We start from the raw sequence: 23,897 nt of genomic DNA, 5'->3' as shown, positions 1-23,897 counted from the left end.
AAACCTGGGACAGAGACTAGACCCACGTCGGGCAATCCTCGATCCCCACCAGCCTCTAGGCCTCTGACTCAAGTCGAGTGGAGTAGCCCGGCCCATTCGGAGCAGGCCTCCCTGGATGTCCGGATGCCCCCCACATCGGAGGCCCTGTAGGCAGCCCGGGATGTTATGTCCATGCCGGTACCAGGAGCACCACCGTTGTCAGCCCTGTGCTCCAGAGGCAAGCCGCCGCTGGGATCTCTGCAGTCGCCCCCGGCTCGGTACTGGTCTCGGTCAAGGGAATGTTCCCGATGCCGTTCGCTGCCCAGCGACCCTTCAAGGCAAAGTCCACATGGATCGCCCTCAACGCCCACCAGGCTGTCTGGTTGGGTTCCATCTGACTGAGACTCTCGGCACCGCTCCGCCTTGAGGAGCGAACACCGATGGGACCAAGGCAGACATCGCCAAAGGTCCTTGTCTCAGAGGGGCTATCGCAGCTGGTCACGGCACGGATGTCGACGTCGTCCCTGTTCGGCATCCCACTCCAAGACCCCACCATGGCACCGTCTCCATAGCCCCGGGCATCGATCGCCGAAATCTCGCCATCGCAGGTCCACCCACTGGAGCTGATAGTGGAGCAGCTGTTACCGACGGTACCGGTCCTCCACATCGGGATCGCGGTCCCATGGTCGGCATCGCTCCCTGCACCATCGCTTCTCCTGGTCCAAGGACAGCGGCAGGTCGTATGTCAGCCTGGCCTCCCTTTGTAGTCGTCCATCGATGGGCCAGGCCAGCCAGGCCAAACAGCCAGCTCCACTGGTGCCACAGCAGATGCAGTATCAATGGGCCCTGTGGCTGGCCCAATGGTACCAGTGGGCACTGTGGCCCCCAACGCAGCCCCCGGTGGGGGCTCGCTCGGTGGCCGGAACCTCAGAAGGACCATCGGCCTCCCTCTCCAAACCTCCAAGGAAGAAGTTGGTGGGACGTACATCCTCGGCACCGTGCCTGGAAACCGACCAGGTGGTGGACCCTCCAGTGCCGGTGGACACCCAAAGTACCACCCAAAGTACAAGGCCATTATGGCCCCTCCTCCCTCCATCTCACAGGAGGACTTTAGGGCCCACCAAGAACTCTTAAAAAGGGTGGCATCAAGCCTCAACCTCGAAGCAGAGGAGATGGAGGAGCCCTCGGACTCTCTGTTTAATGTGCTGTCCTCTGCGACACTGGGCAGGGTGGCCTTGCCGCTCCATGAAGGGGTGGCAAAAATTTCAAATGCCCTGTGGTAAACCCCGACCTCATTGGCTCCCATCTCTAAGAGAGCAGAATGCAAGTATTTTGTACCTGCCAAGGGGCATGAATACTTATACACCCACCCAGCTCCTAACTTCCTGGTGGTTGAGTTGGTCAACCACAGGGAATGGCAGGGCCAGCCAGCCCCTACCCCAAAAAATAAAGATTCAAGGAGGCTGGACTCTTTTGGAAGGAAAATTTATTCATCCTTGAGCTTCCAGTTGCGGGTGGCGAACCACCAGGCTCTCCTGGGCTGGTAAGAGTTTAATCTGTGGGGCTCCCTGCCCAAGTTCGAGGACTCCCTCCAGGAGCGTGACAGGAAGGAGTTCAAAGCGCTGGTGGAAGAGGGTACAGCTGTTGCCAAGGCAATCCTGCAGGCAACTTCAGATGCAGCGGACACAGTCACGCAGTCCCTGGACTCCATGGTGTCCCTGAGAAGGGTGTCATGGCTCTTGCTCGCTGGGCTGTCCAGCAAGGTGCACACCTCCCTGCAGGACCTCCCATTTGACAGCAAAGCTCTGTTTGCGGAACAAATGGGTACAAAGCTGCATGGCCTGAAAGACTCCTGCACGACTCTCCAGACTCTGGGTCTCTATGTTCCGGCTGCAGCTAAACCTAAGTTCAAGCCGCAGCAGACTCCCACTCAGGCCACCTACCCAAAATACAAGACTGCTTATAAGAAGTCGTGAGACTATAAGAGGCGCCCACAGAGGCAGTCTTGGCCTGCCCCTCAGACTGGGTCCTCCAAGGGCAAGCAAGCAGGGAAAAGGCGGTTTTGACGGGACACCCGGGGCGCCCTGCCAGTTCTCATCAGGGATCCACCCTCAATAAAGCTTCCCTTCTCTGGGAGGTTGTGTGCTTTCCTCCCGGAGTGGTTGCAGCTGACCTCAGACCCATGGGTCCTCAACACCATTTCCCAGGCCTGCACCCTACAGTTTACTTCCTCCTCGCCCAACCACCACCCCCGTCCCTCCTGGGGGACCCCTTGCACGAGGCTCTGCTCAAGCAGGAGGTGGGGCAGCTCCTGGGCCTAGGAGTGGTGGAAGCGGTACCTGGGGAGTTCAAGCGCAAGGGGTACTACTCCTGCTATTTCCTTATCCTGAAGGCCAAAGTGGGGCTCAGGCCAATCTTGAACCTGCGAGGCCTGAACCAATACATGGTGAAGCTCAAGTTCCGCATGGTCTCCATCATCTCCTCCCTGGATCCCAGGGATTGGTACGCCGCCCTTGATCTGCAGGACACGTACTTCCACATTCATATATTCGAGGGGCACAGACACGTCTTCCGTTTCACGGTGGGGCAGGAACACTACCAATTTATGGACCTCCCGTTTGGCCTGTCCACTGCCCCCAGGGTATTCATGAAATGTATGTCGCTGGTGGCGGCCTACCTCAGGCGCTGAAGGGGTCCAGATCTTCCCCTATCTGGATGACTGGTTGGTAAGGGCAGCTCCGGGTCGCAGGTGCAGGAGATCTCGTGGTGCTCCTTCTGTCCATGTGCACCACTTTGGGTCTGTTGATAAACAACACCAAGTCCATGTTAGTCCCAGTTCAACGCATAGAGTTTATCAGGGCAGTCCTGGACGCCACGTCGGCCAGAGCCTCCCTACCACCGGACAGGTTTGAGACTCTGAAGGGGCTCATTGACACGGTCACAAGGTTTCCGGTGACAACAGCCTCCAGCTCTTGGGTTACATGTCGACATGCACATATGTGGTCCATCACCCTGGACTCAGGATGAGGCCCCTCCAGCTCTGGTTGGCCTCGGAGTTCTCTCAGGCCAGGGACAGGATGGACAAAGTCGTCATGGTATCCGAGCCAGTGATCACCTCCCTACGGTGGTGGTCCTCCCTGAGAAACATACTCCAACGTGTCCCATTCAGGGGCAGGGTCCCGATGCTGCAGCTGGTGTCTGACGCATTGGACCTGGGATGGGGGACCCATGTGGGGAATGTTCAGACCCAAGGTCTGTGGTTGGCTCAGGATCCGACCCTCCACATAAATGTCAAGGAGCTCATGGCATGCTGGCGTGCATGGCCTTCCGCTTGCACCTGGAGGGCCGGGTGGTCAGGGTCCTCACAGACAACACAGCCTTGATGTTCTACATCAACAGGCAAGGCGGGGCCCGATCCTCTGCCGCGAAGCCCTCAGGCTGTGGGATTTTTGTATAGCCCACGACATCTGCCTACGGGCCTTTCATCTGCCCGGCAACCAGAATGCATGGGTGGATCGCTTGAGCAGGGACTTCTCCTCTCAGTACGAGTGGTCTCTCCACCCAGGGGCAGTGGACAGACTCTTCCAAGTGTAGGGAACTCCCCAGGTAGACCTGTTTGAGACTCGCCAGAACCTGGTTCTGCTCCGGGGGTGCTGGGATGGGGCTCTATCTCCAATGCCTTCCTTCTGTCCTGGTCAGGCCCGTTTCTCTATGCCTTCCCCCATTCCCACTAGTTGGCAAGGTCCTGGGAAAGATAAAGACGGACAAGGCCTGGGTCCTTCTGATTGCCCCGGCATGGCCCAGGCAGCACTGGTACAGGACCCTCATGGGCCTGGTGGTTGCCTTGCCATGGCCATTGCCGTCCTGCCCGGACCTGCTCTCTCAAAATCAGGGCTGCCTCCTCCACCCCAACGTAGCAGCACTCCACCTCACGGCATGGTTGCTCAGTGATTAGGTCGAAAGAAAAGGACTTGCTCGGAAGGGGTTCAGCGCATCCTCCTAGAAAGCAGGTGGCCCTCCATGCGCTGAGCCTACTTGGCAAAGTGGTCTTGGTTTTCCGGATGGGCGGACGAGCAGCTTATTCTGGACTACCTCCTTCAATTTAGAGTCCAGAGCCTTGCACCTTGTCAGTCAAGGTGCACCTGGCGGCCATATTGGCCTTCCATCTGCCAGTGCAGGGCCATACGGTATTCTCCCATGCTATCACTGGCCAATTCCTTAAGGGGTTAGATCGCCTCTTCCCGTATGTTAGGGCCCCTGTTCCACAGTGCGACCTAAACCTGGTGTTCGCCCGTCTCACAGGGCCCTCGTCTGAGCCGCTAGCCACGTGCTCCTGGTCACACCTCTCGTGGAAGGTGGCCTTCCTGGCTGCGATCACGTCGGCTAGGCTGGTCTTAGAGCTCAGGGCCCTGACCTCTGAGCCCCCATACATGGTGTTTCATAAAGATAAGGTCCAGCTCTGCTCACACCCCATTCCTCCTGAAGGTGGTCTCCACCTATCACATGGGTCAGGACATTTTCTGCCGGTCCTCTGCCCCAAGACCCATGCGTTCAGTGAGGAGCGCCGCCTCCACACGCCGGATGTGAGACTGGCTCTGGCATTCTACCTGGAGAAGACTAAGCCATTTAGAAAGTCCTCACAACTGTTCATCACCTTGTCCGAGCGCATGAAGGGTCGGCTGATCTCCACTCGGCAGCTCTCCAACTGGATCATCTCATGCATCTGTACCTGTTATGACCTGGTGGGAATCCTTCCACCACCAATTGTGAAGGCGCACTCAGGCGCAGGCCTCGTCAGTTGCCTTTTTGGCCCATGTTCATTCAGGACATTTGTAGCGCTGTCACGTGGTCTTCAGTTCACACGTTCACCTCGCACTATGAGACTGTCTCCCAGACCAGGGATGACGCTTGGTTCGGCAGGGCTGTGCTCCGTCTTGAGAATTTGTGAACTCCTACCCAGCTCCAACAGATATAGCTTGGAATCACCTATTGTGGAATACACATAAGCAATCACTCAAAGAAGAAAAGATAGTTAACTTTTCTGTAACTGGTATTCTTCCAGATGTGTTGCTCATGTCTATTCCACATCCTGCCCTCCTTCCCGTCTGTCGGAGTTGCCTGGCAGGAAGGAACTGAGGGTGGGAGGAGTGCGCAGCGCCCCTTATACTGCGCCATTGAGGCGCCACTCCAGGGGTCACTGGGGTGCCCCTATGGGTACTGCTAGGGGAAAAACTTCCGGCACCAGTGCACGTGGCAAGCATGCACACCTATTTGGAATAGATATGAGTAACACAACTCGAAGAACACCAGTTACGGAAAAGGTAACACTCTTTTCTCCACGAATTTTAAGTAGCCACTCCTGGCTCTTCCCAACAAACCCCTTGACTAGGGCTGGATTTGTGGTAATGCTGGTGGTTTAGGAACAGCTACACCAGCTCTCCATCAGCTGATAACTCTCCAACACTAGTGGAATTCTCAGATGACCAGATTTGGCTGCTTTCCAACCACTTCCTGATACCAGAGTGATACTACATTATTGGGACACAGGAGAATCTGACCTATAGGATGTATAGTTATACACTTATTGAGCAATGAGTATCGTTCACGATCATGTTACATTACAAAAATTGTTGCACAGTCAGGGAAAACAATAAATTTTACTATAACACAATGGTATATAAGGCACAAATAAAAACGTAGGCAAATTGATTGCATGGGTATCTAAATTAGAAGGATTGGCAGAAAGTAATCAAACTTCATTCTGTTAAGGTGGGATTCACCATCTGGTACAATTACATACAGTCTTAAGAATATATTTTTTTATCATGCAATCAGCATACAGTCTTTAAAGAAGTTCTTGTATTGTTGTTAGTTTTGTGATATACTGTCTTTTTGGGGGAGCTACGGCAAATAGCAAGGGAATTTGCTTTCTGCTTTAATCTCTCTAACTCATTGATGGGCAACTTGTGGCCTGCCCATCAGGGTATCTCATTGCGGGCCGTGAGACCTTTTGCTGACATTGACCGTCTGCAGGCATGGCCCCCCGCAGCTCCCAGTGGATGCGATTCACCATTCCCAGCCAATGGGAGCTGTGGGAAGCGGCGGCCAGCACATCCCTGCAGCCCACCACTTCCCACACCTTCCATTGGCTGGGAACGGTGAACCGCGGCCACTGAGAGCTGTGGAGGAATATGCCTGCGGACGGTCAACATCAGCAAAATGTCTTGTGGCCCGCAATCAGATTATCCTGATAGGCCACATGTGGCCCGCGGGCTGCAGGTTGCCCACCACTTCTCTAACTAGAGTCACTTCTTGAGGGAGAGAAACCAGCTGGTTGTGTTTAAACTGAGCTCCATGAAAGAGGGGAGTATATGCAAGCAGTTTGTGACTAACTCTGTTCAAGGGCTGCTGTATATAGTGTAAAATAAGGAAGTTGCACTAAGAATATGCCTAGACAGCACATCACTGATTTCTCCTCCCACAACAATGCCCTGACATCTACTACTACATCGCAGAGATGCAACAATACTGTGGCCTGTGGATCTCTGGGGTTCTGTAGAGAGATGGTTATTCATAAGGTGCTAGCTTTTGTTTCTACCTGCTAAACTGCATTAAAGAGACAAGGTGGGTGAGGTAACATCTATTATTGTACTAACTTATGCTGGTGAATGAGAAAAGCTTCCTGTGTAAGCTCAAAAGTTTGTCTCACTCACTGGCAGAAGCTGGTCCAATAAAAGATATTACCACACCCACCTTGGCTCTCTAATATCCTGGGACCGACACAACTACATCAACACTGCATATAAATTGCATTACAGATAGATATAAATACAGTAGAACCTCAGAATTATGAACACTTTGGGAATGGACGTTGTTCGTAACTCTGAAATGTTCATAATTCTGAACAAAATGTTATGGTTCTTTCAAAAGTTTACAACTGAACATTGACTTAATACAGCTTTTAAAACTTTACTATGCAGAAGAAAAATGCTGCTTTTAACCATCTTAATTTAAATGAAACAAGCACAGAAAGTTTCCTTACCTCGTCAAATTTTTTTTAAAACTTTTTTTTTTAGTAGTGTACATTTAACACTGTACTGTGCTTGCCTCTTTCTTTTTTTGGTCTCTGCTGCTACCTGATAGCATACTTCCGGTTCCAAATGAGGCACGTAGTTGACTGGTCAGTAGGGTTGTCAATTAATTGCAGTTAACTCACGCGATTAACTAAAAAAAATTAATCGTGATTAAAAAAAATTAATCGCAATTAATCACACTGATAACAATAGAATACTATTTGCAATTTATTAAAAATTTTTGGATGTTTTTCTCCATTTTCAATATTGAATCCAATTACAACACAGAATACCAAGTGCACAGTGCTCACTTTATATTATTTTATTACAAATATATGCACTGTAAAAATGCTAAACAGAAGAAATAGTATTTTTCAAATCACCTCATACAAATACTGAATTGTTACTGTGAAAGTGTAACTTACAAATGCAGATTTTTCTTTTTTGGTTACATAACTACACTCAAAAACAAAACTGTGTAAAACTTTAGAGCCTACAAGTCCACTCAGTCCTACTTCTTATTCTGCCAATCACTAAGACAAACAAGTTTGTTTATATTGATGGGAGATACTGCTGTCTGCTTCATATTTACAATGTCACCTAAAGGTGAGAACAGGCGTTTGCATAGCATTTTTGTAGCCGGCATTGCAAGGTATTTACATGCGAGATATGTTAAACATTCATATGCCCCTTCCATGTTTTGGCCACCATTCCAGAGGACATGCTTCCATGCTAATGATGCCCATTAGAAAAATAATGTGTCAATTATATTTGTGACTGTACTCCTTGGGGGGAGAACTGTATGTCTCCTGCTCTGTTTTACCCGCATTCTGCACCCATTTCATGTTATAGCAGTCTGGGATGATGACCCAGCACATGTTCCTTTTAAGAAGACTTTCACAGCAGATTTGACAAAACGCAAAGAAGGTACTAATGTAAGATTTCTAAAAATAGCTACAGCACTAAACCCTAGGTTTAAGACTCTGAAGTGCCATCCAAAATCTGAGAGAGACAAGGTGTGGAGAATGCTTTTAGAAGTCTTAACTAAAGTCTTAGTCTTAGTTAAGTCTTAACATCAGCAACACTCTGATGCAGAAACTACAGAACCCAAACCACCAAAAAAGAAAATCAATCTTCTGCTGATGGCATCTGACTCAGATGATGAAATTGAATGTGTGTCAGTCCACATGGCTTTGGATCGTTATCAAGCAGAACCCATCATCAGCATGGAAGCATGTCCTCTGGAATAGTGGTTGAAGCATGAAGGGACATATGAATCTTTAGAGCATCTGGCATGTAACTATCTTGCAACACCAGCTACAACAGTGCCATGCGAACCCTTTTCTCACTTTCAGGTGACACTGTAAACAAGAATGAGGCAGCATTATCTCCTGCAAATTGTAACCAACCTTGTTTGTCTGAGTGATAGCTGACCAAGAAGTAGGACTGAGTGGACTTGTAGTCTCTAAAGTTTTACATTGTTTTATTTTTGAATGAAGTTTTTTTTGTACATAATTCTACATTTGTAAGTTTCATTATAAAGAGATTACACTACAGCACTTGTAATGAGGTGAACTGAAACTTGTTTTTGTTTATTACAGTGCAAATATTTGTAATAAAGTGAGTGCTGTAAACTTTGTATTGTGTTATAATTGAAATTTATATGATTGAAAATGTAGTAAACATCCAAAATAAATGGTATTCTATTGTTGTTTAACAGCACAATTAATCACGATTAATTTTTTAAATCGCTTGACAGCCCTACTAATAGGTCAGTTAGTAGCTCTGGTGTTCATAACTCTAAGGTTCTGCTGTACCTTAAATACCTTCCTTAAGTTATTTTCAATGTTAGCAATTGACACGTTACCTGATCCCAAATGGAAAAGGACATGTCCCGCATGATTAGGAAGGTGATCCATTAGACTCTATAAAGGCGTGGTCCACCCAATGAGGAACAATTGAAGAGGCTGCCCCAAGTCTCCACATTCATTGGAGAAGTTGGAAGGGGTCTTTGCCCCAAGCTCCCTTGCTTCCTGGACAGGCCAGGGAAGGGAGAGACTCTTCTATACAGGCCCTAGTCCAAATCCCCTCACACAGGGCGTGCCCTGACACTCCTCTCTTTTTCCAGGTGGGGGCGAGTTCTTCAGTGAGGGTGGGGGTTAACACTATGCTGTATTGGGGGAGGGGACTTCCTGGGAGGGTCAGTGGGTCTCTCCCACTCCTGGAGGCAGGGCCACCCGGGGGGAGGGGCAAGTGGGGCAATTTGCCCCAGGTCCTGCAGGGGCCCCGTGAGCCCTGGCTAAAGGAGCCTTTTTAATTTTTTACTCACCCGGCGGCAGTCCGGGTCATCGTCGGCACTTCGGCAGCAGGCCCTTCATTCACTCCGGGTCTCCAGCAGTGGGTCCTTCAGTGCTGCCGAAGACGTGGAGTGAGTGAAGGGCCCACCACCGCTGCAGACTCAGAGCGCCGCCCGGTGAGTACGAGTGCCGCGGCGGGTGGCACCTTTTTTTTTATGTCTGCTCCCCCGTTTTGCCCCAGGCCCCCTGAATCCTCTGGGCAGCCCTGCCTGGAGGTCCTGATGGGGGCCTCGCCCCCTCGCTAGGGGGCTGTCTCTGGGTTCAGTGGCCGGGTGTGGGGGAGGGCTCAATATCTGGAGCGCTCTCCCCTGCCGGGGGGGGTCCCAGGAGTTAGGCGCCTCCCCCACGCCGGTGAGCGGCCCAGCCGCCCTCCGGGCTGTGCCCCAGCACTCGGTCAGGGCCGGGCGGGCGGGGGCGGCGGGGCGCTGTGCGGCAGCCGCCGCGAGACCGTTCTCACAGCTCCCACCAGCGGGCCTGGGCAGGGCGCTTCGGGCCCGACACAGGCTCAGCCTGGCAGGCGGCCGCTTTTCCAAGAAACTTGAGCCCCGCGCGCTGCCGTCCGGGCCCCTCCAAACGAGCCCAGGGGGCTGGCGCGGCGCGCCCGGCTCCGTAGGTCCCGGGCACTCGCGCGGCGGATCCGAGCAGGCCGGCGCCCGCGCCTGCATCGCACCATGTCCGCCCTCGCCAAGGCCTCCGGCGTCCTCAAGTCAGTGGACTATGAAGTGTTTGGCCGGGTGCAGGGTAAGTGCGGGGCGGACCGGGTGCCTGACGCGGCTGGGTGCGCATGCGCGGAGCTGCAAGTTCGTTCCCTGCGCGAATGCACGTAGGTGGCTGCGGCCTCAGGGCCCTGCAGCGGCGAGACCCGCGCCCGGGGAACAGGGGCTGGGTAGGGGACCCCACTCTCCCCGCCCTCCTCCATGAGAGAGCGGGAGGGAGCGGGCGGTTAGGCCCCTAGTCTTTTCCTTATGACTTGCAGGCGTGGCCTCCGCTGGGCAAACGTGTTAAAGTTCAGCATGTGTCTGAGGTCTGGCTGCGGGCAGTGTGTACAATAAGGGGCTTGTCGAGGCCCTGTTAGTGCCCGTCAAATGTAATCTTGCCCCTCCCATCCATGTAATTTTTCCAGAGGGTTGCATACATGGGAAGTGACTGCCTGGGCAGGAGTACTGCCGACAGGGATCTGGGGGTCGTAGTGGCCCATAAGCTAAATATGACTCAAGAGTGTAACACTCTTGCGAAAAAACCCAAACATCATTCAGGGATGTATTAGCAGGAGTGTTGTAAGCAAGACATGAGAAGTAATTCTTCTCTAATTTGCACTGATTAGTGCCCTGGAGTATTGTGTCTAGTTCTGCGTGCCACATTTCAGGAAAGATGTGGACAAATTGGAGAAAGACCAGAGAAGAGCGACAAAAATGATTAAAGGTCTAGAAAACATGATCTATGAGGGAAGATTGAAAAAATTGGGTTTGTTTAGTCTGGAGAAGAGAAGACTGAGGGGGGACATGATAACACTTTTCAAGTGTGTGAAAGGTTGTTACAAGGAGGAGGGAGAAAAATTGTTTTTCTTAATCTCTGAGGATAGGACAAAAGCAATGGGCTTAAATTGTAGCAAGGGAGGTTTAGGTTGGACATTAGGAAAAACTTCCTAGTTGTGAGGATGGTTAAGCACTGGAACAAACTGCCTAGGGAGGTTGTGGAATCTCCATCATTGGAGATTTTTAAGAGCAGCTTAAACAAACACCTGTCAGGAGTGGTCTAGATCAGGGGTTGTCAAACTGGGGGTTGGGACCCCTCAGGGGGTCATGAGGTTATTACGTGAGGGGTTGTGAGCTGTCAGCCTCCACCCCAAACCCTGCTTTGCCTCCAACATTTATAATCGTGTTAAATATATAAAAAGGTGTTTTTAATTTATGGGGGGGGGGATCGCACTCAGAGGCTTGCTATGTGGAAGGGGTCACCAGTACAAAAGTTTGAGAACCACTGGTCTAGATAATATTTAGTCCTGCTGTGAGTGCAGGGGACTGGACTAGATGACCTCTCGAGGTCCCTTCCAGTTCTGATTCTATAAAAGCTTCGAACTCTCTCCGAGCTATAACTTTAAAATATGAGTGCTTGAGTTGCACAGCCATACGCTGCCGAATGAGGAGGCTGGATTGTGTGTGAAGAACAGAAGCTTTCCCAGAGATGTGCAATAATAGTATCTCTTTACGATGAACTTGGAGGCAGTGAAATTTCATGTGTAATGATGCACCTTGTAAGCCTCTTATTGATCGAAGCACCTTTTGCAAATTATAGCTCCACCAATGGAGTAACGTTGTTTGAGGGGGAGGAGCGGGGGGGCTTTATACTAAAAGAGGTCCACAGCATTAGTAATTAGGTGAACCAGCATAATAAACAGAAAAGTTTAAAGATGTTAAAAATTGATAATTAGAAGCGCACTGTTTTGAAGTGATTTCAGGAAGCCCATGATATAGTTCTGTGGGGCAGACCTAGCTTATTCTAAGAAATAAGGATGTAATAAATGGTGTATGGAAATAAGTACAAAATGTACTTAAAATACTATAATGGTCAAGTGTAGTCTAAATTATTTTTATTTTCATTCAGTATGTGTGAAAGTTAGATAAGAGGTTGATATCTTGAAGCAGATAAAGCTAGATGGAAATATCAGTTCTTCAAGAGTGTGCTCATGTTGATTCCATTCCAGGTGTGTGCGTGCCCATGTGCACAGTTGTTGGAGACTTGAGTGCCACATTCATGCGTTGGTATATTAGGCGCCACCGACCCTACACCCTCTCAGTTCCTTCTTACTGCCCATGACTGTTGGTTGGAGTGCCTCGTCTTGCCTTTAGCAAGAGTGTTAGCAGTTCTTCATAGTCCTTTGTTCTTCCTAATCTGTACATAGTTAATAGTAGTTGATTAGTCTTTATAGTGTTAAGTTAGAGTACTTAGAGTTCCCGCTGGGACTTTGTCTCCGAGCGAGGCATGCCCCACTCACCTGGCTCCAAACCATGTGCGTCATGCAGCAGGCCATTGCCGGACAGTGGCCCCCACAACAGCTGCCTGAAGTGTTTGGGGGAAGCCCATAGAAAGGACAAGTGTTGCATTTGTAAGAACTTTCGTCCTCGTACACAAAAGGAGCGAGGCTTCAGAGCGAAGGGCACCGCTGGCACCGGGTTCCACCTGGCACTGTTCCCCCTTGCCGGTGCTGAAGAACCCCCAGAAGAAGAGGAGCCCCTCAGCAGTGAAGGACAAGGGGGCTGTGGGAAAAGGACCTTTGTTAGGCCATACGTCCACTGTGGGGTTTCACGGAGGTACCGCTGAGTTCAGACCTCCCAGCTCGGCCAGGGATCCACCCCTGACCCGCGGAAGTTGCAAAGGTCACTGGCTTCTGCCAGGGCCATCAGGGGCCTAAGTGGTCCAAGTGGCCAAAGAGCAAAGCCAGCCGACTCCGCAGGCACCACAACAGGTGACTGTCTTGGCTGTGACCCCAGCACCGAAGGGGAAGCCTATGGGAGTGCAGCCTCACAGGAGGGCGGAGCACCCCGATCACCGGACCGCAGACACACATCCCCATCTCCGCGACCTCAGACGCTGGCACCATATTCTAACTCTCCAGTCAGACGACCCAGGTCTCTGACGCGTTCCCCGCCTACTAGCTGCAGGATGCCAGAGCCGAGACACTGTTCCCTGTACCGCAGATGCTGGCGAACTTCCGGCCACAGGTCGCCTAGGCCCTGTCTCCTAGACGTTGGTCACTGTCCTGGAGGGGCTGCTCAGAATCACGGTGCTGGTCCCAGTAGCCCTGGTACTGCTCCTCCAGCAGATGTCACTACTTGCCTTCGCCTCGCAGGTTGCCGTCCAAAGTCAGCAGGCAAACCCAGGCCTCGACGACTCCATCCTGGTTGCCGGAGGGACAGTGGTCTGGGTCGGACCAAGAATTTAGCCTTCACCCCGACAAGGGAATTATCCTCAACGTGGGAGACCGTGGCAGCACTGACCACAGTGCCATCACAGCAGGGACAGTGGCCTACTCAGTGGCCATACTGGAACCCATAGGGAGTGCTGGTGATGCCGATCACTTATTCCTAGCCCTCTCTGGCTGCCTCGGATAAGCCAGCCATGGCACCGCTGGTGCCGCAGTCAGAGCATGGTACCGAGCCAGATGCGGCACCAATGCACTGGACCCTGGCACCAAAGGAGCCTTCCCCAGATAAGGAGGGGGAACACGCTCTTCCTCAAGTGGGACAGTCCTTTTCATCATCCCCTGATGAGGCGATGGCCGGGCCTTTCCACTCCAGCTGTCCCCTGGATGTCTTCAAGGAGCACCAGGCCCTCCTTAACGGGTGGGTGAAAACTTAAAGCTCCTGGTTGAGGAGGATGCGGAGGAAGCTGATGACCTCTTTGGCGTCATTTCGGCCGCTTCCCCTGCTCGGATCGCATTGCCCCTCCAACTGGGGGGGTCCTTAAAATTGCCAAGACACTGTGGCAAACCCCCTCTTCTATTCCGCGACCTCTAAGAAGATGGAAAAGAAATACTATATCCCTGCAGGGGGTTTGAATATCTCTATACACATCCCCCTGCAGAATCACTGGTCATGTCTGCAGTGAACAAAAGGCACAGACAGGGTCAAGTTAGCAGCACACCGAAGAACAAAGAGGCCAAAAGACTTGATTTGTTTGGCAAAAAGTTTATTCAATGGGTAGCCTACAATTCAAGGTCTCTAGTCACCAGGCCCTGCTGGGATGCTATAATTTCAATCTGTGGGATTTCCTGAATAAATTCAAAGAGGCCCTCCCCCAAGATCATGCCCAGGAGTTTGCTGCGCTGCTGGACGAAGGCACGTCAGTCGCCGAGGATGGTCCTCCAAATGGCCTGGGACGCTACTGACTCAGTGGCCAGGATGGTCAGATCTGCGGTGGCCTTGAGATGCAGCAGTCCTTTGGGTTGTCCCAAGAGATGCAAGCCACGATCCAAGACCTCCCTTTCGAGGGTACTCTGAGCTCACGGACTCAAGGCTCCATCACCTTAAAGACTCCCGAGCCACCCTCCATTCCCTGGGCCTTCATACCCCGCAACAGTCCAGGAAGCCTTTCTGTCCTCTGTCTCCTCCCCCTCAGCAGTCCAGGTCCTGGGGAACTCCCAGAGCAGGCTTCTACAGGAGAAAGAATAAAGACAAAGGGCATAAGCGGCGATACCTGTCGTCTTCCTGCCCAGCTTCACAACCTGACCATCCCTGAGGCCAGGGAGGCTAAAAACAGTTGTTTTGAGGATGCTCCTGAGCCAATCTGTAGGATCCATCCTTCCCCTTCCTTGACTGCCTCCACCCTTTCTGGTCGGCCTGGTCCTGTATCACCTTGGGTGCTCAATACAGTTTCATCAGGCTATACCCTTTATAGGTTTATCACAATCCATCCCTCCCACCCCCTTTCCCTGTCCCTCTTCAGGGACCCTTCTCACAAGCAACTCCTCGTTCAGGAGGTCGACAGCCTCCTGCATCTGGGGGCAGTGGAGGAGGTCCCTCAGAACATGGAAGGAAAAGGGTTCTACTCCCGTTACTTCCTAATTCCGAAGGCAAAAGGCGGCCACAGACCCATTCTGGACCTATGTTGCCTCAACAGTTCTCTCAAGATGTTGAAGTTTCACATGGTCTCCCTGGCCTCTGTCATCCTCTCCCTGGATCCGGGAGCCTGGTACATCACCCTCGATTTAAAGGATGTTTACTTCCATATTTCCATTTTTCCAGGGGCACCAGCACTTCCTCCATTTCATGCTAGGCCACTGTCATTTCCAATTCATGGTGATGTCCTTTCGCCTCTGGTCAGCCCCGAGGGTGTTCACAAAGTGCATAGTGATGGTGGCCACTTACCTGCAACATCGGGGATTCCAAATGTATCTGTAACTCGACGACTGTCTAATAAGGGGCCGGTCCTGAAACTAAGTGTGGAGGCATCTTGGGCTGGTCTGTTCCACCTGTCGTGACCTGGGACTGATAATACATGAGGAAAAAGTCAACCTTAACTCCAATGCAATGCATAGAATTCATCGGAGTGGTTCTCAACTCCATTCAGGCCAGGGCCTTCCTCCCTGAGACTCCGTTCCAAGCCAAGGTTGACTTCATCTTGTGTATGTGAGCCCATCCGCTCACTACCACCCACACGTGCCTGAGACTGTTGAGACACATGGCAGAATGCACATACATGGTCTGGTATGCGCGGCTTCGCCCCAGGCCCCTACAGGCTTATGGCTTATGTCCCCAAGCAGCATAGCCTGGATTGGGTGGTCAGAATTCCGGACAGTGTACTGTCATCTCTCACCTGGTGGCAAGATTCCACGCCACTATTGGAAGGAGTCCCCTTTGTGGCTCCTGCCACATTGATGACCCTCGTCTCCGATGCTTCAGACCTGGGGTGGGGAGCCCATCTGGGTGATTTCAGTACGCAAGGTTGTTGGTCCAGTTATGATCGCTACTTGCATATCAATGCCAGGGAACTCAGGGCGGTTTGCTTAGCCTGCCATGCCTTCCCACCTCATATACAGGGCAAAGTGGTTCAGGTACTTACGGACAATACGGCAACCAGGTTCTATATCAACAAGCAAGGCAGAGCCAAGTCAACGGCCCTCTGTCAAGAAGCCTCAGACTCTGAGACCTCTGTCTGCAGTACGGTATACATCTCATTGCAGCGCACCTTCCAGGGGCCAAGAACACCTTGGCAGATCGCCTCAGCAGGACCTTCTTGTCTCACCACGAGTGGTCCCTCCATCCAGAGGTGGTGAGTTTCATCTTCTGCAAGTGGGAAACTCCCCAGTTAGACCTGTTTGCATCCAGACAGAACAGGAAATGCCACATCTTTTGCTCAATGAGAGGCTTGGACAGGGGGTCCCTGTCAGATGCTTTTCTACTCCCGTGGTCGGGGGCTCTGATATACACCTTTCCTCCGGTGCCGTTGCTCCCCAGGGTCCTCGCAAAGATAAGGCAGGACAGAGCAAGGGCGATCCTCATAGCGCCGGCCTGGCTGCACCAACACTGGTACAGCATGCTGCTGAACCTTTTCTCTCAGGCCAGACTTCTATCCCAAAACTATGGCAGTCTTCTGCACCCGAATCTGGCGGCACTGCACCTGACAGCTTGGCTGCTGCATGGTTGAACAAGCAGGAGCAGCAGTGCTCAGCAGATGTTCAGCAGATCCTGTTGGGAAGTAGAAAGCCCTCTACCAGTGCAACCTACCTGGCCAAGTGGACGTCACTTGTTGGACGTCGGAGAAAGGTGTCTAGTCTGAACAGGCCTCGTTGCAGCTTATTCTGGAATACCTTCTGCATCTCAGGCTCCAGGGTTTATTTCTTTCATTGATCAAAGTCCACCTGGTGGCCATCTCAGCACTCCATCTGCCACTCGAGGGCAGGTCAGTCTTCACCCAGGACATTCCTCTAGGGCCTTTGAGCACCTTTACCCACATGTAAAGGATCCCGTTTCTCTGTGGGACTTGAAGCTGGTGCTGTTGTGGCTCACGGGTCCCCCTTTTGAGCCTTTGGCTTCCTGTTCTCTCCTTCTCTTGTCCTGGAAGGTTGCGTTCCTGGTCGCAGTGACTTTGGCCTGTTGGGTCTTGGAAATTTGGACGCTCACCTCAGAGCCATGTTATACAGTTTTTGACAAGGTACAGCTGAGACCTCACCTGGCTTTTCTGCCCAAGGTGGCCTCTCAGTTTCATTCAAGCCAGGACATTTACTTACCGGTCTTCTTTCCTAAGCTGCATAAGTCGGAGTGTAGACTGCATGCCTTGGATGTTAGAAGGGTTCTAGTCTTCTACATTGACATGACCAAGCCATTCCCTAAGTCTACGCAATTGTTCGTCTCTGTGGCTGACAGGATGAAAGGGCACCCTGTATCCTCCCAAAGAAGTGCCTCTTGAATCACCACCTGCATTCGCTTCTGCTATGATCAAGTGAAGGTGCTGCCCCCTGCGATTATCACCGCCCACTCAACCAGAGTGCAGGCCTCTTTGGCAGCTTTTCTGTTCCAGGTGCCTATCCAGGACATCTGCAGGGTGACCACCTGGGTCATGCATCCATATGTTTACGTCCCACTACACATTGACTCAGCAGGCCCGGGATGATGCCGGCTTTGCTAGGGCAGTACTGCAAGTGTGAAACTGTGAACTCCGAGCCTACCTCCGTAGATCCTGCTTGTGAGTCATATAGAATGGAATCGACATGAGGAAGCACTCAAAGAAAAAAATGGTTACTTTGCATAACAGTTCTTCGAGATGTGTTGCTCATGTCCATTCCATTACCCGCCCTCCTACCCCTCTGTCAGAGTTGCAGGCAAGAAGGAACTGAGAGGGCAGAGAGTCGGCAGTGCCTAATATACCGATGCATGAGCGTGGCACTCAAGGGGGTGCCACAGCCAACCTTATGGATACAGTTAAGGCAAAAGTTTCCGACAACTGTGCACAGAGCATGCCCATATCTACAAAGGAATGGACATGAGCAACACATCTTGAAGAACAACAGTTACGAAAGGTAACTGTTTTTTCTACATAGTTTAACTAAGGCAGTTTGAATAGAGAGGGAATGTTGGCAATAATACAAGGCAAACAACAAGGGCATTGTTTAAATTACATGAATATCTTTAGACAGAGAAGGTGGGTGAGGCAATATATTTTAGTTGACCAACTTCTGTTGGTGAACAAGATAAGCTTTCAAGCTTACACAGATCTCTTCTTCAGGTCTGGGAAAGGTACTCAGAATGCCACAGTTCAATTGATCCAATAAAAGATATTACCTCATCCACCTTGTACCTCTAATACCTTGGGACAAACATGGCTATAGCAACACAGCAAACATGAGTATCTTTGTAAGTTATCTGACAAGTGCAGGTCTCCTGTTTGGTTCTGTTATATTGTAACTACATTTAAAGTACATTGTTGTTAGCTGAAAGTATTGAAAACTTGCTCAGAGTGTCAGAATATGCACCATAGATAAATCAGCAATAAACGATCAGCAAAACATTATTTAGTTCTGTGTTAAATTTAAATTATAAAAATCACAAACCATATTATCTAGCAGCTGATGGATGAAATTTACCATGGTAAGAAATGGGTATAACACCACTTACTTTGATGGAATATACCAGTGATAAAGTTGGCCTGATATCTTTTTTGATCATGCTTGAGTGGATGGTGTGAAGGAAGGCTATGGATCATATAGGTGTAAACAGGAATAAAAATACAAACCTCATAAACTGAATGAGAGAGATCCATGTTACTACTTGTTTGTACAATGTCTAGTTCAATGGGGGCTGATATTGGCAGGGGCCACTAAACACTACTGTAATGCAAGTATATAATAATGGAATTCCTGTTTTTGTTTGTTTGTTTAATGCATCATATGACTTTTATCTATCCTGCATAACTAAGGACTCAGTACTTTCTCCATGAAGGTATAAACTGTCTCTGTTCAGATAGTATTGTGTAGTTTTCTAAAAAAAATGCATAAAAGGTTATATATATATATATATATTACTTATATATATATTCTCATACATAAATTTAGCAACCTTAATTGTTTTGGTGGGAGTAGGCCACCAATTGGGTAGCTAAAAGCTTGGAGATATGTTTTTATAATATAGCATTTATTTCGTACTTGGAGACTGTTGACATTCTGCATTCTTTAAAGATACTATCTGTGCAGGATTTTGACTACAGGTCTTATCTCCTTAGCAGAAGATGATGGAATTCTCCTAGTTTGTGAGCCTTGAGGGCAGTAGTAGTGGGATAGAGTGCAAGACATATCCCCTACTTGTCCTTGTGACCCTTCTGAACATTCCACTCAGTTTCTTCAATTGCATGGTAGGCAAAGTTCCCAGAAAGAAAATGCCAATTCTGGATGTTCAACATGAGGTGTTTTAAAAAAAATAAATAAAGGGTGGGCGGTGCTTCTGGGATGCCTGCAGAAAAATTAAGTACATGATGCAAGAATCAAGGGGGCCTGGCTTATCTTCTACCTTCCTACAGTTGTCCTCAAGGATTAAAACCTGAAGCTCTAGGAGTGTTCTTCCGCTGTATTGCTAAGAAGTTAAGGCTAGGGATAGAGAATCCTTCAAAAGGATATATTCAGAGAAGCAGAATTACAAGTAAGATATTTTCTCTGTCATTATTTGTCCTAAGGAAGACCATAATAAGTAGGGCCGTACCAAATTCACGGCCATGAAAAATGTGCCATGGACCATGAAATCTGGTCTTTTGTGTGCTTTTACCTTGTACTCTACAGATTTCATGGGGGAGACCAGTGTTTCTCAAATTGGGGGTCCAGACCCAAAAGAGTTGCAGGGGGGTTGCAAGGTTATTTTAGGGGGATCATGGTATTGCCACCCTTACTTCTGTGCTACCTTCAGAGCTGGGTGGTGGAGAGCAGTGGCTGCTGGCCAGGAGCCCAGCTCTGAAAGCAGTGCCCCGCCAGCAGCAGCACAGAAGTAAGGGTGGCAATATCATACAACGCCATCCTTGCTTCTGCACTGCTGCTGGCAACGCAGAAGTAAGGGTAGCAGTAACTCAGCCTCCCTCTACAATAACCTTGCAACAACCCCTCCGCCCCCAAACTCCTTTTTGGGTCAGGACCTCTACAATTACAGCTCTGAAATTTCAGCTTTAAATAGCTGAAATAATGAAATTTACAATTTTTAGAATCCTATGACCTTGAAATTGACTAAAATGTACCATGATTTTGGTAGGGCCCTAATAATAAGGTCAAAACATATGTATGTATGTATGTATAAACCTGACTCCTAAGTAACTATCCATATTTTAGAAGTGTGATGAATAGGTATAACCGTTCTTTAAAGTTTCATAGAAAATGACTAGAACAAACCTCTAGTACTTAGTTTAGTTTTCAGAGACACAAATTAGGTAAAATTGTTAGCAATAGCATTAATTCTGTCAAATTAATCTCTCTTTTCTTTTCCTTTTTTTCTAGGTGTTTGTTTCAGAATGGTAAGGCAGCATGCATTATGCCAATTTTACATTACAACAGTGTAATATTTCCAATGCTAAAAATATTGTAGGAGGCCTATAGTAGAGTATAAAGGCATTCAGCTGATGTTTTCAGTCCTTAGCTGGACAGTTAAGTATTGTGTGTTTTTGTTGTTTTTTTTAATCTTGGGTTCTTTTTATAGTAGATACATGGTATAGAATAATTCTACTGTTAAAACAGAATTTCTTTTAAGAGTTTATTCATATTGATATTTAATTTGTTTGTATCATAGTAATATCTAGAGGCTTCAGTCACTGAATTTAAACATCACAAGGGCCTAACAATGTGTTGAATGGAAAATGTTAGTTTTGAGCTACTGAAGCAATGTGTATTCTCTTTTTATTTTTCTTCATGAAAATAAAAGTGCAATGTTAATTCTTCAGAGAATTATAGAAATTAATTTACAGTGCTTATAATTTTTTTTCTGATAGATGATGTCTAATAATCACATGATGTGAAAGTTTGGTCTCTGCAGCTCAGAACCCAGCCAAGCTTCTCCACCAGTTCTGAAACTGCAGCAGGAGCATTACAATTCAAAAGAAAGGCAGAAGCTCAGAAAACAAGAGGACACATGTTGCACAGAGTCGAAATAGCTAGAATACTGTATTTTCTGAAAATATTGACTGTTTACTATTAAATATAAAGCTTTTTCAGTATATGATTATACACCCCTACCCCGATATAACGCTGTCCTCAGGAGCCAAAATATCTTACTGCATTATAGGTGAAACCGCGTTATATCGAACTTGCTTTGATCCACTGGGGTGCGCAGCCCCGCCCCCCGGAACACTGCTTTACCACATTATATCCGAATTCGTGTTATATTGGGTTGCGTTATATCGAGGTAGAGGTGTACTTGTGAAACAACTGAAAAATGAAATTGCTGAAGGACTTAGGGTATAACATATGTCTTGAATTTAGTAACATCATTCATTCTACCAAGTCAGGTCGGGTCTATCCCAGGTACTTTGGGCTACTATGCTGAGTTGCCGCTCTATCAGATATATGGTTCATTGCTTTGTGCTAAGTTACTGTTAACTTGGAAGTGCGAATCTATGTCTGTGTGTGATTGAAAGTCATGACATCATCCCATGCCTGCTTTATATTTAAGTGGAGAGACGTGAGCATTGAGTGTTTTGTGTGAGGAAACAACGAGCCTATGCCTCTCTTATATTTTGATGCCTTATCAGCAGGCAAATGTAACCAAATAGACAATTTAAAAATTCCCTTTGTTACTGTTTAACAGATGTGACAGAAGACCGTAAAACACTGAAATTGTGCTGATAGTGTCTAAACAGGAACAGTTCTCTAGTGAACTAATCAATAATGACTATTCATTAATAGCAGCCTAGGCCAACCCAGTTGAGTGTATATGAAGTATACTAAAATGTTGTCCCCAGAGGCTAATAGCCAAATCTGAGTGCAGTATATGCAACTGGATAAAGATAGATAGATATATATAAAAGAGAGAGTCTCTATGCATACTCTGGTGTATTATTGAGCAAAATTTAAAACATAAGAGTGGAAAACTCCCAACTATATCTTTGAACTGCATTAAAGTTTACAATTGTGGCGAGTCTGATTATACTCTGCAGTGCAGCATATAAACATGAGATGCATGCTTGCACACAGATTGTTTCATCTTGATTGAGTTAGAAAAGATGTAGATCGTTAAAATACCTGTGACATCTATATTTATGTAACTGATGTATGAGAAGTAGAAGAACGTGTGTTGGCTAATATTGATTGACTTACTCTTTGTTCTTTGGGTGGAATAATTATTTGCTGGATTTCTGAGAGATAGACTTCCTATTCTTTGCAGTTTTGTGGTTTTAAAACATGTATATTTAAAGATACACATATGTTACTTAGGTATGAGAAAGACAGATAATATAGAATGGCAAAACTTAAAAAAAAGTGGAGATAAACTGAAGTGGCTGAAGTCAGTTCAGGAAGTGAATAAGTGGCAATCAGCATAAGTTCACAATAATACTGTGTTGCAAAAAGAGCCATATTAACAACCCAAACATTTAACTGGACTTCAATCTTTATTGCTAACACAATTCCCTCTTCTTCAAGTGTTTTGTTCTTCTTCATTTACTTCTCAAGGAAAGTTGCTAATTATTTTGACAGTTTGCTTGAAGATGGGATGTCATAGCTCCTTAAGGAAGTGTAGCAAATTCAGAAGTGCTTTAACAAAAGATGAAGTTTTTACAGCCTTCTGTTTTTTGCTATCAGTGTTATTTCTTCGAAGTGGCAGCTGTGGGGTGATGTGGAAGACCCTTGACCTCTGCACAAGAAGATAAGATATATGTTGAAAATTCTTAAAATGGAGAGTGTCGATTTTTTGTCTTCTCCCACAAATGGAACCATTAATAGGTTCTGACATATCATGAGAAAACTGTCCCGAAGAAGCTATACTGCTACTTGCTTATTGCCTGCAGTGTAACTTGAAAGTGGAGCCAAGGGATGATGTTATGGTAAACACTGATAAGCACAAGTGGGATAAGTCTCACTTTCTTGTTGAAAAATTGGCTGCTTCTGCTGCAAGTCCAGAACCGGCAGGAAAATCCTGGTGTTTGGGTAGGTGCTTTAATATCTACAGATACTTTTTAGGAAGAGTAGGTTTTAAGAAAGTTGTGGAAATGAAACTGTGGCTTTAAGATTACTAATGCACAATCTCTGTGTGTCATAACTGCTGGTACTGAATATATTATATGTATTTTTTGTTTTATTTTCCAAATCAGTACACAGAAGATGAAGCTAGGAAAATGGGAGTAGTTGGCTGGGTTAAAAATACCAGACAAGGGACTGTTACTGGCCAAGTTCAGGGCCCAGAAGATAAAGTAAATGCGATGTAAGTACTTTTGTGTCAATGTGTGTTAGCCTCATTGACCTGTCAAATTTGTTTAAATGATTCTGAAGAGAATGTAAAATTAGATGTAGATATCAGTGTCTTACTGTAACAATAACAAATCAAGGTTGTTAGAAACATGCCATCTTGACTCCTGAGCAATAGTTATCCTTCTGGTGTATCGGAGAGCTGGGAAGAGGAGCCAAAAGGAATATTAAAAAATAGAAAAACGAAAAAGAGACTATTAAGTGAAAAAACACAAAATTAGGAGGAGGAAAACAGACTAGACAAATTAATAGGATTAGAAAGAAAGAAATGGACAATATAAAGAAAAGACCATCAATTGTGCCAGGACATAGGATAAAGGAAAATGGTGTGGTGATGGGAGGAATGTGTCTGCCTATCTGTCCACTGTAAGTAGGGGCTTCCCCTCCAACAACAACAAAAAAGACTTGGAACCACTGCTGCAATGTAATAGTACTTTCCACTGGTCTTCTGTGAGCTAGTACCCTAAATGATACAATTTTTACCAAGATGTCTGCCTATAGCGTTAAGCTCTGAGATACTATTTTAAATTTAAAACTTTTAAAAAAAATTAGAACTGTTTG

The 23,897-nt window shown here is 47.9% G+C and overlaps 1 protein-coding gene across 3 annotated transcripts in view; it reads left to right on the top strand.

Moving 5' to 3' along the window:
* Positions 1-9,577: 9,577 nt before the first annotated feature.
* Positions 9,578-23,897, top strand: part of ACYP2 (acylphosphatase 2) — a 140,079-nt gene continuing 125,759 nt past the window's right edge. Inside the window, exons 1-3 of one of the 3 annotated variants that reach the window (XM_045009887.1) lie at positions 9,578-10,150; positions 20,379-20,395; positions 23,183-23,292. In XM_045009887.1, the coding sequence (XP_044865822.1) occupies positions 10,081-10,150; positions 20,379-20,395; positions 23,183-23,292 (197 nt within the window). In that variant the 5' untranslated portion in view covers positions 9,578-10,080. The remainder of the gene's footprint in view (positions 10,151-20,378; positions 20,396-23,182; positions 23,293-23,897) is intronic. The other 2 variants (XM_045009886.1, XM_045009888.1) reach the window with 2 other exon arrangements.

The sequence above is a fragment of the Mauremys mutica genome, chromosome 3 (genome assembly GCF_020497125.1).
Source record: "Mauremys mutica isolate MM-2020 ecotype Southern chromosome 3, ASM2049712v1, whole genome shotgun sequence".
Classification (NCBI taxonomy): Eukaryota; Metazoa; Chordata; order Testudines; family Geoemydidae; genus Mauremys; species Mauremys mutica.
Note: the sequence above shows the minus strand (reverse complement) of the source record. Positions and strands in the feature narration are given on the sequence as shown.